General features: G+C 40.8%; 1 protein-coding gene across 3 annotated transcripts in view; it reads right to left on the bottom strand.

Annotated features, from left to right (window-relative positions):
- The window catches only part of ABCC5 (ATP binding cassette subfamily C member 5), a 45,583-nt gene that overhangs the window by 20,639 nt on the left and 9,335 nt on the right, over positions 1–15,609 (bottom strand). For 2 of the 3 annotated variants that reach the window (XM_065844712.2, XM_065844711.2), the window contains exons 3-11: positions 11,400–11,557; positions 10,132–10,287; positions 9,219–9,366; positions 4,492–4,725; positions 4,207–4,380; positions 3,573–3,720; positions 2,923–3,071; positions 2,172–2,279; positions 179–529 (exon numbers count right to left, since the gene is read on the bottom strand). In XM_065844712.2, the coding sequence (XP_065700784.1) occupies positions 179–529; positions 2,172–2,279; positions 2,923–3,071; positions 3,573–3,720; positions 4,207–4,380; positions 4,492–4,725; positions 9,219–9,366; positions 10,132–10,287; positions 11,400–11,557 (1,626 nt within the window). The other variant, XM_071812640.1, reaches the window with a different exon arrangement.

Here is a 15,609-nt window from a genome sequence, read left to right as displayed (position 1 = left end):
GCTGTTTACACCAAGATCAGACACTGGATCCAGGGTACAGCAGTTGCCATGGATATTACAGGAGTGCACAAAAGCAATATTGCTCCATTTCATGCAAAAATACACAGCTCGCTTATTCCAAGGGACAGCTAAAAATGAGGTCTTTTGAAAGCTCAGATTTCCTCCTTTCTTCTCTTACCTTTTCTATCTCCAAGTCAATGTTGTAGAGAGTCCTCTGAAGCCGAAGGTTAACCAGGTGGATGATTTTGTTCTCCTCTTCAGGGCTAGGATGGTCATCACTGTCCACTAGAAGATGGCCCTTCTGCTCTGCCAGCACAGCTTGCTGTCCCTCATTCTGTAGCTTCATTTTCTCTTTCTTGCCTTTGCTGACTTTCTTGTCTTTTTTCACTTTGGGGGTCAACTTTGGTGAGCTCTGGACGCTGGCGTGGGAGAAGTCCCAAGCCAAGGTAGCATTTTTCACCTCTATCGCGGTGTGAGGATTGGCTGGTTTTTTCTTTATCATATGAACCTCTTCCATTAGAAATAAACTCTGATAGGAGTTGTGAGAGAGGTGTAAAGATGAGACACCTGATCAAGACTGGGAGACAAGCCTACGGCACACTCACGCAGCAAAACACATCAGGCTATATAGTAGGAGGAAGCTGAAGAGCAAAAGGTAGCTCATTAGTGTAAACTAACTCCAGGCCTGCTAAGTGGCCAGGGCATTCCTGGATGTGGTGGAAGCACCTCGATACACCAAGACTTTTACAGAACTGCAACACTCTGCATGCAATATGAGGCAGGCTTATTCATTTAACAGTTTGCAAATGCAGCTCTCTTTCCAGATATAGCACACAGGAGTAGAACACCTGGGCTGGAAAAGAGAGGTCACCATGAAGGAAAGTGGCCGACTTGTCCTGCACACCAGCTCATCAGGGAAGGAGATGGAGTGACTTTTAACTTCAGCCTTTACCCCTCAGCTTTTCTGTTGGGAAAAATAATCTCACACAAATTTAGCTGACCTGTCTGGGGCTGGAAGAAGGAAGCCATTAAGTCCACTGTATCATGTTTTCCACCACATCCATCAGTACTTACAAACAACAGATTAGGAAGAGATTTTTCACAGTTTAATTACAAGACAAAATGTTATCCACTTACATAGTTTATGTTTTGAACTAAGAAGCCTTATGTGATTAAAGACTTCCCAGTTCTCAGCCTTATTTACTCTTGCAATTGCTGTGCCTGAACCATACATTCGTAAGAAAGCTCACACTCCTTTACAGAGCCAAAGTCAGTTACATTTTTACTGTGCTGTTAGAGTATCCCCACCTGTGTTACACTCCCTGTGCAGGTTACACTGTTTAAAGTGGAACTGGGAGATACCACAATCTCCCTTTCTCCTCTTCCCTCCCAAAACTCCCTTCACTGCATTCGGATTTAAGAAAGCCTGACTTAGGGTGACCCAGTAGAAGAAACAAAAATGCTCAAAAGCAATGGGATCTCAAAACCTTTCTGCAGGTTCCATTCTTCCCACACCCAGGTTGTTTCATGAATGTATTACAGAGATTCTGTACATTGGTCTATGTTTGTGGAATCCTGTCTGGAAACTTCTGCAATGTGCAGTGTACTATTGTCTTCAGGAGAAGAGACAAAATAAAGGCCTGTCCTCCGAGTTCACACTAAAGCATTCACTTCACATGGACTGAAGGATGAGATAGGATTGTTTGTTATGAGGGTTTTAATTTCCTGCCATAGGCTCTGTTTCATCAGATCACAACTGTATTTTATGCATGTAGTAGAGTTTCAGCCACTTAATCTGGTCTGGAAATACAAAACCTGTTTTTCATTACTACAAATAAAACTCTACGGGTTTCTGCAAAGCTGCCTACCTAATAGATGACATTTCCAAAAAGAGTTTCAACAGCAAAACACGACATTTCATTGCAGACACGTTGTACTGTCTTTTCATGCAGGTGGTCTTTAAAAGGAGTTTAAGAATTATTACACTGTGAGCCAACCAGTCCTGTATTCTATCTCTTTCAGTGGTCAACATGAAAATCCTACAATCATTAAACAAGAATATTTTCCTTCCCACAGCGGTATTATCTTTAACTTCTACTATTCCTTCATTAGATTTGTATCTCTTTTGCAGAATTGCATGCGTAAAACTGAAAGGTCAAATGACCGCTTACCTTAAATCTGTCAACAGAAACAGATGCCTCAGATAGAGACTTCACTGAGAAAGGTGTCACTTTGAGAGCAAAAGTCATTGAATTAAAGACAGTGACCACTGTGAATGCCTAAGAATGAAACACAAAAAGGGATCACACTTGGATGCAACACACAAACAACTCCAACCTTCTAAAAGCTGAATTGTCACAGCAGCAGTTTAAAGCCATAGAAAAGGTCCACAGTCCAAGAATAACCATTTAAATATTCAACATCATCTCAAACAGCAGATCTACCCAACTCTTTCTTCAGTGCTTTGTAACAGACCAAGACAGACATCTTCAGCATCTGTAGGTCTACTGAAAGCAGCAACTAGTATATTCTGCATTAGCCTATTACTTGTGAAGACACATGTTCAAATCCTGTTTGAAGACAGATTTGTGCTGTTTGCATCCAAGCACATCGTAAACTAAAAATATCCAGTAATCCAAATTTCCTACCTGAACAGCAAACAGGAGTGCTGGTTTACATTCAGCTCAAAGCCTGTTCTGGGGAAGGTCAGGGCTGAAACAGCACTGAGAGCTTTTTATGCAAAATAAAAGAAGACAGGTGCTGCTGTCACAGCCATCAGGTGTCCTTTCTGTGAGCAGGGACACAGCCTGGCCACACAGGCACAGCCACAAAGCACAGAATATGCTGAAGAAAAACGGCTTAGCAGAAAAAAATGACTGTGGCAATATTTCAGAGAGTATTTCCAACATTGCAGTAAGTTACCTGAGCTGCTGTAAGATCATAGCCAAGGATCATATGGACAGAAAAGGTCACCACGCTGGCAATGACCACAACTATGGGAGCCACCCCCACAGTGATGCTCTGGAAGTAGCCTGCGCGCTCTAAGATTTTACGTTCTTCCTCACGAATTTCTAGAAATATAAATAGGGGCACCATGTTTGAAGTATCATTCAGTGGGTACATACACAGACACTACCATAGCACTACAAACACTGAGTAAAAAAGGACTCTTTATGCTTTAGCATTTATCCCGTTATATACCTTCTTATAAAAATTGCAGTTACTGAGGAACAAACTATTATAGTCTGTAAATCTCCACAAGAAGAGGTCTTTTTACTAAATTTAAAATGGAGCAGCCAGCACATTTAATAAATGTTAAAAAATGGAATAAAATTTTAAAAATAAAGATTAGTGCCAAGCCACAAACATCATCATGCTAGAATGTGAAATTTTAGAAGCAGGTCTGTTTGTCCAACCCATAATGCATAACGAACGGGAAGCCCAAAGGATGAAATTGTTATTACACGGCACGCACATCAACATCTATGGTACTCAGCTAGGAGGACACACCAGGGTACTAAGCAATGGGACATCTGCACAAAAGGAAACATTTACAGATTGTGTGAACTCACTTTGGACATTCTGAGAAAATGGTTTGACCCAGGCATACATTTTAATGAACTTAATGTAATTAAGAACTTCGTTCATCTTCTGCACACGCTCATCTGTTGTGGATACACATTTTCTTCTGAAATAAGCTGTGAGGCGCGATACAAACATCTGAAACAAAAGACGACACCGTGCAACATTAATGGCAAGTCAGAACAAGAACTTTCCACTCCTCACTAGCAGAGGAAGCCAATTTTGAATCTGGGAAAGGCATTCAGGGATGGGGCAAGGTGGCTGTTGTAACATAAAAGGAAAATCTGAAACACTGTTCACTTCCTCCCACCCCGTCTGCACTGAGCACTAGCTCATGATAGCAAGTTTCAACAAAAGTAAAATTTGTGAAAATAAGTTGGGGCTTCTACCAACACATTTATCTCCGTCAAATCTATCAGCTTTCCTATTTCCACTTGCTAATTTTATCATTTTAAGATTTCCGTTCCAAATTTCTGCTTCATACACTGTCTTTAGAAACACCTTTGATAACATGTAATTCCATAAATGGGCTAAACTTAGCACATTTCAGCACCTATTCAGAACTATACATATGTCTGACCTCATTTTATTAAATGAAGTCAGTCTTAACTCTTTCCAACTCACCATTGCTGGGTAGAAAAGGATGAAGACAGCAGAGCCTAAGAAGCCTGTTGGACCCAGAATAATCACATTATAAACCATTCCTAAAATGGCCACAATAGGGCCCCCAGCCAACAAACTGCCAACTGCTGCAGCTTCAAACATCCTTTGACCATCATTGGAACACACATTTATGAGCTGAAAAATACACATAACAGATTATTAGATTTAAGGGACAGCTCATTCTTGAAAGAATAGATTGCATGCCCCTTTTCACACTGTGATTTCTAAAATGATGCTGCAGCTTACCTCTCCAAGAGACTTCTCCTTGATGTTCTTCAGTTTAAGAATTTTCTTAAAGGCCATGGTCAAGATAGCTCCACGCAGTCTAACCCCCGTGCGGTAATTCAAAGCCCAGGTCAGCGCAAGGGACCAAGATCGCACTACTTCCGTCATAAAGATGCCAAAAACTAAAAACAAGCTGTACTGCAGGTTGGACTCACTCTGTTGGGTATACTCCAAAAGATGTTTCACAACGAACGCCTACAGGAAGAAATGCAAGCTCGCATGAACACCCCACCATTCCAGAAGACCACACAACAACTTTATGTTAAGTTAGAATTAAGTAGGCTACTTTGCTTTTAAAAGAGCCGTTTGAAATAGAAAGCATCTTCTTTCTAGAAGTAAAAGGTGTCAATACAAGGAGTACTGTAACACAAAGCCCTGCTGAGAGCCAAGCACTGAGTCAAATTTAGTAGGTAAAGAGAGTTTAATTTGGAGCCATATTCCTCGCAGCACGCTTCTAATCCTCCGTGTCTTCTAACTTAACATAAATCTGTCAGTTAGCTGAAAGCAATGCATTATCATATAGAAGAGTTTTAAAATATAGTCACTACTTATACATCTGCGCACATTAAGAAACATTCCTTTATGTGACATTAAGACCTTTTTTATTTTATCTTTGGTTTGCTTCAAACGTGCTTATTTGATAAAAAGGAACAGTGTACCTACAGTTGTAGAGGGGAAGAGTGAGAAGGACATTTGCAAAACATTCCTGGAAATAAACATCAGCAGTTTAATAGTAAAGAAAAAAACAAGCAGAAAGCACAAGGTACGCAATATCACAAATCATTGGGGACGAGGGAGAAAAAAAAAAAAAGACAAGAAATTAACCATTTGATCCCTCCCCATACCCTCTCCCCCCAAAAAACATCAACACTTTACCTCGGGAATCACATTTCAAACATCACCTGCAGAAATAAGACAGCCCCCAGAATCACCAGCTCCCACCTCCAGCTCTTTGTGGTCCAATGGCACAGTATAACATCATACAACTCACAATCACCAGCAATATTAAATATTACTGACTGCGAAACAACAGACTTTTATTTGAAATAAAGCGCCATCTTAAATGGTAACATATCAAAAACATCGTACAACAGGTAGATCATTGTTTAAACATACAATCTGCAAATACAGGGTAATTATAAAGTGCTAATATCGAACAGTCAGTCTTGGCCTCTAACATAAACTAGATTTGAAACTGCACACAAAATCATAAAGATACAAAAACAGAAGGGTATTTGTTCATGAAGTCCAAAAGAAGTCAAACTTGCAGGTGCCAGCAGATGAGGCTTCTGAGGCTGCACAGATTCTGAAATCTGGTTTAAAAAGCTTCCTACAGTGAGGCTGCACAGACAACAAAAGATTTCATAGCGAGCTTTTCAACAAATGATGCTTTAAGATATTGGTGCTTTCAATATGCTAGTACAGAGCAGAGAATTACCTTTGCCCACAGGAAAAAGCAACAACAAAAAAAAAATCTGAGAGCAAAGAAAATATATGAGAAGCCTTTCACATCAGTCCTTTGAAGTCCTCTTGGCCAAACCAGGTTTTGCAAATTAGAGTTCTGTATAGTTTGAAGAGAGGAAAAAACCAAAACCCCACTACTTCAGCAAAGGCATTAATAGCGATAGCACAGCACCAAATAACAGAAAAAAAATGGAGATCAAATTAATCTGTTTTGAGGAAAATAATTCTGCACATCAGAACCAAGGAAACATGCTGTAAATAATTTTGCTCTTTCTTTTTCACGGGTGCGAATTAAAGCCAGATGTCCATCAGGTTCTAGAATGGCCACTGAGAAAATTTACATACGGATCCCTGAACAAATGTGAGGAGCTCATACTCACAGACCTATTGCATTCCAACTTTCTCCTTACTTCGATTGAGTTTTACATCAACAGTTTGGACCATAACTGCACACAGTTGGTTTGCAGTTACTAAGAAGATTACTGACTTCTTTTTCCAGCATTCAATCCAACATATGCAACCGAGTCACTGAGCAACCGGGGTGAAAATCCCCCTTTTTCCTCACGAGCTGTAACTCAGCATGGTCGCAGACTGCAAGCATTTCCTCGCACACCACAGCATTGCTGAAAGTCTCCAACAGAGGATGTATAAAGATAGCAGATGTTTCCTGGGGTCTCATTCCTCCCAAAACTTTTTAGTGCAATTTTTCAGCACTATTTTATAGATTCAGCATCTCCCGTGATGAAATAGAGACCAGCTTATATAATAACCCCATTTTTTTTTCTCCAGGAGAAAGAAAAGAGGAAACAGCAGATTAAAGAATTTTTGAAAAGGGAGGGGAAAAAAAGTCACACAGAAGTAACATTTACATCTGAACACATACTATTTGAATTCGAACTAGCTTAACAAAAGGAATCCAGCATAAAGTTATTTACAAAACAAGAAAGTTACGGTGCAAAAACATAAACTCAAGCTAGTGGGGAAAAAGGAACTCCTGTGACTATTACCGTAGTAGTTGGTACTAGCTGCTTGGCTGTCTTAAGCATTCCCATGGAATAAACATTACCTTACCTTTGCTCTTGGCGTTGGCTCTGCCCAGCAGGACTGTCTCATTCTGACGCAGAAAACAGCCACATCCTGAAAATTCTAAAGAACAGCTTCTGTCACTGGTCCCACTGCAGCGCTGGCGTCCCTGCTGCAGCCAGTGTGCGACAGCACAGGACAGGCTGCAACTGGAGCCAACTGGGAAACTGGGAAACTTACCTCCAAGAGCTTACCACTCCCCCCTCCAATAACTGACCAAACTGTCAAGCTGTACTCCACTAAGATAGCAAATTTCCCCATCTCCCAAACAGGAGGAATAGCTCTGAACAGTTACAAACAGGTACATTGTTCAGACCTGGAGTTAAACTGATTGTGTTTAGTAATCAAAAACTTCTTTGTTCCTCAACCTGAACATGAAAGTTTTGGTAGCTAATCAAATGGTAGCAAATATTCACTGCTGATAAATGGTATCTCATCTATACTCGTACATTCTGATGGTTATTACAAGGCAGTCCGACACATGCAGCAGTCTCACCAGGTTACAAGTTTGGATACTGTGCCAGACACAGAATTTATCAAAGGAAGACCCTTGAAGTGTTTAACTCCATTTTTATAATTTTCACCAATACCTCAGGTCAAGTGCTTTTCCTGATATCCCTTTTCACCCTCAGGTGACTGAAAGGGAGTAACAATACAAGAAAGCACGGATACTTCTGAGGAGACAGCATATACATATCTATGGGGCATGCCAGTTTTAAAAACCGGGAGGAGGGGTGGTAGAGGTGTATTTTACGTGCCAAATGATGGAACCAAAAGGGAATCATCCCTTATTCAGAGAAATGAATAAGGTTGCCTGTAAATGTGCAAATGTCTATAGATAATTTTAAATCACCCAAATCAAGCATCAGTTGCTGTGGTAGCCCCCAGCCTCATCAAGTTGGTTTGTTTTTCTTCTTCCCCTCCCACTCACTCTCACTCAGCAGTTCAGCTGAGACCAGCTGAGGAAATTACACCACAGAAATTAGGGGCAACCTTGGTGCAAGTTCTTTGCTAAAGATAAAAGCAGATACTAAAGCCCTGTAGTGAAACAATGACAGAAGCTCTTCTTGGGGAAAGCTAGTGCTGTTAAAACCTTAGTCATTATTTATTGTTAATTACCAAAGTATGTTTGTATGTTTTACAATACAAGCTACTATAATTTCTTACCAAGAAAACAGTATCACAGAAACATTTATTGTCATTCATATTACACAAAACAAGGCAAACTTTAAACAGGCTTAAAAAGCAGAACATCGTTTTGATAACACATTTAAAAGCAGGAAAACATTTTAAAAAGACATTTCACCTAACAGTGCACCCATGTGTACTTACCCAAGAAATGAACCTTCAGCTTACCAGCACACTGAAACGTGTACTACTAGCAGTAATACTGCTCCTACTCCTCAAGGGAAATGTGTAGAGAATAAATTTAGTCAAAATTTCAACTGTAAATCTGCACAGCATGTGCAACAAACAGGTGACAAAAATGGTGTGAATGTCAAGTCCCATATGTTGTTATCTTCATTACAACCCATAGCAACAAACAGCAGCAGTTCCTAGAGCCAATAACATGCTCTAACACTTCTACATGAAACCTGTCTGACCACTCCCCGTAGGATCAGTAAAGACTATACCCACAGACTTCTTGAGACCTGATTTTATTAGTTTAATAAAATCGTTTTGTTCCACTTCTTGAAGACTGTGCTATTAATGCCAATAATCTAAGAATAGCGTTTTATCAGACTGAATTTTATTCCAAGGTAAATTTACAGAACTTCAAAACAAAAAAGAAAACCATTGTAAGACCTGCACATCAGAATGTTATGCAGAAAGACCACATAATAGTTAAGGAAGAACTTTAAACTATACTCAGAACCAGAGAGAAAAACCAAGCGTGCATTTCCTCCAAGATACCTAAACTCCCCCACCCTCCTCCAAGAACTTGGCCTTGGTATTCAGCAACTGATCCATCAGCTGTAGGAAACCTATCTTCGATTATTGTATCACTCTGGAATTTTGCCCCAAAATATCTAGCTAGTCAAAACATTTAAGTGATTCTGCAATGAAACCTTAAGATTTTTACAGTTGGCCATGAGATGGAGCCCCCTGGGGTCGTTAAAAAAAGGATGGATATTACTTACTGGTCCACTAAAACCCGCAAGCTGCGTGATCATCAGACACACTATGGAAATGATGAGCCTGGTGCGGCAGAAAATCCACACAACCCTCCGGAGAGAAGCATCATCAGGCCCAACTTCTTTCAGTTCTTCCTGCCATAGTCTCTCCAGCCTGATCAAAACAGAAGCCTCAGGTTATAAATTTTTCACCATGAGAGAACGTACCATCTCATAGGCACTTCTTTGTGAAAATCCCAAGCACTTCCTACTTTAGAGCAACAAAAATTACTAGGTATCAAGAGAAATAAATACGTGGTACATTCTGTGAGGTAAAGAGAAATATCTGCATCTTGAAATACCTATGTTGTGCTAATTCTAGAAAAGCGGGATGAAAAACATAATGCCTTTTGCTTTGTCTGCAGTCTCTTTGTCAATCTCAACCTACTGACTTGTCAGTCTTTCCTTGCTGATCTGACAGAAGAGTTGCAGAGTCAAAACCTGAGAAAAATTCTCGTTAGCCATAAAACATAAGCTTGATTTCAAGATATGACCAATATTCAAATCCCCTTGCTACTGTCAGTATTATTTTTCATTATTTTAGTGCAAAATTTTTTCAGTGGAGCCTTGAGAAATAACTTTGATTTAACACAAACAGTTTAAAGGTAAATGCATGTAAAATCAGAAAAACAATTGCAAAACACTCCTGGAGATAGAATCCCCTAAGTTCACTGAAATCGGTGAGTGTACAGAAACAGCGCAGCAGGACGAATTAGTCTATGAAGGATAAAACTAAATTCCACAATTCTGAGAAAGGCAGAAAAAAATACCAGTGCTGTTATTCTAGGGCAATACTATATAATTGCCTGTGAATTACTGTACAAAAAAAAAACCAAACAAAACACAAACAAGAAAATAATAAAGAACAAGATATCTCTACCTTCTGCAATTGACATCTGAAGACTCATGCCTTGATAAAGTCCACACATCATCCATAAACAACTCCCCTTTCTTGTATGCTCTGTGGGCCAAAGGAGTGAGCCAGGAGAAGGTCATGCAGGAGAAGAGCCCAGCATTATCAATAGGGTGCTGGTGTCTAAAAGAAAAACAAAAAAAATCACAAACAAATGAAAAAGGAAACAGAATTGTAAATCCCTGAGAAAAACAAAGCCTTCTCTCATTGAAAGTACTCAGTACCACATGACCCCTGACAGTCATACTTGCTAAACAAATTCAACTGTTCTCAGTATCAGTCAGCAGACCTACAGCTGCAGCCCTGCTGTTCTGGTTTTGGCTGTGATAGAGTTAACTTGCTTCCTGGTAGCTGGCCTAGTGTTGTGATTTGGATTTAGTATAAGAATAATGTTGATAACATAATGATGGTTTAGTTTTTGTTAAGTAGTCCAGGACTTTTCAGCTTCCCACACCACGCCAGGTGCCCAAGAAGCTGGGAGAGGCCAAAGGGACATTCCATACCACATAACATCATGCTCAGCACATCTTTTGGGGGAAGCTGGCCAGGGGAACTGCTGCTCTGGGACACACTGAGCATTGATCACTGCAACTACATTGCACATCACTCATTTTCTCTCTTCTGTTCAGCCTGGAGAAGCTGAGGGGGATCTCATCAATGTTTATAAAAATCTCAAGGGTGGGTGTCAAGAGGATGAACCAGACTTCTTCCAGTGGTGCCCAATGATAGGATGAGGGGCAACAGGCACAGACTGAAGCACAGGAGGTTCCATCTGAACATGAGGAGAAACTTCTTTCCTTTGAAGTGCCAGAGCCTGGAACAGGCTGCCCAGAGAGGTTGTGGAGTCTCCTCCTCTGGAGACATTCAAGACCCATCTGGACACATTTCTGTGCGATCTGCTCTGGGTGAACCTGCTTCAGCAGGTGGGTTGGACTAGATGATCTCCAGAGGTCCCTCCCAACCCCAACCATTCTTTCATTCTGTGATTTTACCATTATTATTATTATTACTATTGTGGTTGTTTTCTTTTCCTTCGTTGTCCTATTAAACTGCCTTTATCTCAACCCAGGAGTTTTACTCTTTTTTTCCATTCTCCCTCCCATCCCACAGGGGAGGAGGGCAGCAAGTGGCTGCATGGTACTTAGCTGCCAGCTGGGGTTAAATCACAACATTTGCTTTGCAACTGGTTTGAAAAGCAAAGAGTTCATTCCTTCTTTTATAGCCTATATACTTACTTGGAAGTAGTCCGTATGGGTTTCAGTGCATTCAGGCCATGGTGGTATTTGCCCTTGTGATGCTCCTCGTTCAGCATCCTCAGCTGGGAATGCACAGAGGTGTCCAGTGGCAGCCCCTCCGCCCGAGCAGCTGCTTCCAAGGCATCCTGGCATTCAATCTGCTTTCCCAAGAAAGACAGAGCCAGACTTCAAAACTAGGTTTAAAGTCTATGAGTCCTGACTCCAGCAACTTTGCACCTCTTTCTTTTGAAAATTATTGAGCAACAGCAACCACCATCATTTAAATGTCTTAGAGGACAGGCTTCAGCACACACCCTAGATCTGGATTAGATTGTTGCATTTGTAAAATACAAATTGATACCAATATTGTGCCTGTGCATTCAGAGAATAAACGGACAGATGGGAATAATCTTGCATCCTGCCACAGGAAATACAATAGAAGGAAATTACAAAATTAAGTACCTATGACATTAGTTCAGGAAAACAACTGGCTTACACAGTGAAATTAAGATATACATTCTTGATGAATTTATACCCTCTTACTATAATTTAGATATTCTTACACAAAAAAATTAAAATTATTTTCAGAATACTACTAAACTCTCTTCTTCATAAGTACCTTGGATTAGATCATGAACCAAATACCCATTAAGCAGAATTGTACTTTCATCATGTTTCCTGTTTTTTTTTCTTCACTAAACTAAAGGTAGCAAAGATGACAGTTTTTCTCTGTTCCCAGCCACACTCCTCAATTGCTCAACAACTTTATTACCAACCATTTAGAGGGCAAGCCTTATCTCAGGAGAGTTTTCCCACAGCCCCAGTGAAAGGCAGCCCTAAATGCTAATTAAGAGGAGAATGGAAACAGCAATGATATGGAATAGTCAAAATGATGTAGAGTTCAAAGCTTTTGACCAGAAGCTGGATGTGGCAAAGCTACCCGAGGGACAAGCCTGCCACCTATACCCACAATGGCCTCACTACTGGTTTCACTAACTTAATAGATCGTTTATTGCAGTGCCATGTTACCTTTGTTTTTTTCTAATGGAGCTACTTTGCAGAAAGAAAAAAAAATTTCAGTTCTGAGGTTAAAAAAAAAAAAAAAAATCTTCCTGGCTGTCTCAGAGATACCACATTTACCTTTATTAGCGGTCAAATATAGAAGATGTCAAAGGTAAGCAAGACAGAAGGTGTTGTAGGAAGCAAAAGGGGCATCAGGAACAAGATGCAGAAAGTCAGGCAAACTCAAATATGTGAAACAGAAGAAAAATGCTAAGCAGCCAGCATGGGCATTTATCTCTGAGGATGGGGAGCAGGTGAAGATAAAGGAGGCAGCTGTGCTGTATATGGAAGAAAGGAGGACCAAAAAACAACAAAACACCACAACACAGTGAGATCCCAGCCTTTCACAGAGGCAATCTCACACTTAACACAGGACATAGCAATTTATTTGTTTGATAACTGTAACATCAGAGGATAATAACAAAACCAGACAGGCCTGGAGGCCAAGCAAAACATTTTCCATCCCTTACTCATCTTGCAGACAAACAGTTTGATGTGTATGCAGTCAACTTACAAAGCGAACCCCACCCACCAAACAACTACTGTCTCCTCTTCCACAAGGCAGAGCATCTTCCAGGGCTCATAAAACTGCAGGAAAGAAGCTGCATCTCTTCTGGTCCTGCTGCTGCCTGACAGGAAACCTGAACAGATATATGAAGGTTTTTGTTCTTAATCCCTGGAGCTGATACAGACTGAAAAGCTATTGTGGTTGGTTTGTTATTACAGAAAGTTAAAATTGTTTTATTTAAGCAGTAAAGAACTCTGAGTCAGCAATGCTGCAGAACAGGCCCTCCCACCCTTTACACATGGAAGGCAGAGCTCAGCTGGACTCCTCACTCCTTTCAGGTTCCCAGTAAGGAGAGGCAAATGGGAAACTAAAAGCACAGTAGATCTCAGAAGCAGGGGTATATGGGGAAAAGTAGAATTACATGATCATCAGTCCTACTTAGTGCTTAAAGCATTCTCCATATTAGAACTCCAGGCTGAATAGTAGTTTGAAAATATTTGAGACTTCATTAAAGGACTGGTGTTTCAAAACAAGATTAGTTATTAGTTTGTATGGGCTGAGGAAGATAGGAACAACTATCCCAGTTAGCTTAAGGATAGCTAAACCAAAATAAAACAAGACTCTAGGAAAATATACTCTGAAGTTTTACTTACATGTTTTCTCCCCAAAATTACAGTCTCTCCAAGCATAACCCCATTTAAAAGTAGTTAAGGTTTTATACACTGCTTTTGCAGGTAGCATAAGCAACCCCTAAGACACTGTTGTCCAGACTTCTGGAAGTCACCAAACACAGGAGCATCTAAAAATGAGGTATTAGGTTTGCGGGTCCAAACATTGTCAAATCTGTCATTGCTTGGTGAAGCAGCAAGCACTCTATGAACTTTATATTCCACTAAGGAAGTCTTCCTTTTCTCCTTTCACTGGATTTGATGCAGTATACAATCTACAAAAGTATTACTAAGGGGATTTGCAGCATTTGACTCCTAGCCTACTCTGGGCAGGGTATTACAATGAATTTTAGGTACAGTTAGAACTGTCTTGGTGTGTCATCCATCCATACCAGCTGTCTCTCTGAAATAGGAGAAGCAAAGAGCAGGCACAGGGCTAGACTGCAGACAACAGGTATGAGGAAGGACACCCTGATCCTTCAAGCACCTGAATGCATTGACTGCGAAGTATTATCAGCAGAGCAGAATTCACACAGCACCAAGAGGAGACCAACAGACAGCTTTAGATACCTAGAAATTATGATTACAGTTTCCAGGATTGCTGCAATGAACCAAGTCAAGAAACTAGCGCCTCCGTTTTCTTCTGCCTCCTGATAAGTGGAATAAGTGAAAGCTCATGTCTCTGCTGCCTTCCCAAAGAACAGCTCTTTACAGCACCAGCTATATCCAAACACAGGACTAGGTGCAACTGTGCCGTATTTCCTTTAAGTGAAAAGAGAACTGCCTGTTCAGAAGTGTGCTCTGACTTCCACAAGAGTTAGAGATTCAACAGCTCGAAGTCCAATCATTCTAACACGCTGTTAATATGACTTCAGCAATTGCTCTTCCAGGCTGGGATTAGCAGAAGTCGGTAGCATTTGAGTCAGGGTTTCAAAGCCAGCATGAGTTTATGCATCCTCATATTAGGGCAGAAGTCTCCCAGTAGCGCTTGGCACAGATATCAGGGATCTGTAGCTAAACAAGGTCAGGCTATGCATGTTTGTGATGAGTCTGAATATTTTATAGTAATGTATATATAGAGAGAGCAATTTTACTTGATGCACATGGAGTCCTTGCTGAGGACAGGTATATTAGTTTCTTCAGGAACCTTGCTTAGTTGACCTTGTCCTTGAGTTCTGGCAAGCATTAGCATTGAAGTGAGATGTTCTAAACTCTTCCCTAGCAAATCCACTTATTCCTGCAATCCAAGAAATGCAGAGTTTGACATGTAGTGTTCATTTTGTAACAGTAGCTGCTTTGTATGCATCTGAATACAGCTGCGCACCTGCTTAGCCTTCTGGCATACATGAATCCACATCTTCTGTTTTGCATTAAATTTAGTATTCATGATTTTGTAATCAAAGGATACAGGATTCATTCAGAGCTGAGGCTGTACACTGATCCACAGGAGACCCCTGTGGAACTGGAAATAACGATCAGCCTTAACTTTAAATTGCCCTATAGAATTAGCACACTACATGTGTTATGATCACGAAGCTGGGAAACTAACTCCTCACTAAGCAGATCAAACTAGCACAGGCTGAGGATTCGGCTCCTGACACGCTCAGGTAGGCAGCACTATCCTGAACCACATGCCACCAGCCTGCCGTATGCTGGAGGTGTTCTTCCAGTAATATCCTTTACTCAGGCCATGCCCAAGCTATAACACAACAGAAGCTACGTAGGTCAACTTAGTACAACACCAGGAGCATCCAGGGAGTCTTTAGAAGCAAAATTCTGTGGAGGGGAACCAGCAGTGAACAACAGCAGAAACCCTGATATCACAGCATTTGCCAAGCCTAATACAACAGCCTTTTATTCAACCCCCCCCTTCTGTACCAACACATGCTTCCAAAAGCAAGGGACACCCCACTCAAGTGGAAAATGAACTAGTAAACTCAAACACCTCAGGGCTCCAAACATGTAGACTTTG

The sequence above is a fragment of the Patagioenas fasciata genome, chromosome 9 (assembly GCF_037038585.1).
Source record: "Patagioenas fasciata isolate bPatFas1 chromosome 9, bPatFas1.hap1, whole genome shotgun sequence".
Classification (NCBI taxonomy): domain Eukaryota; kingdom Metazoa; phylum Chordata; class Aves; order Columbiformes; family Columbidae; genus Patagioenas; species Patagioenas fasciata.
This window is presented reverse-complemented; position numbering and strand designations above follow the sequence as displayed.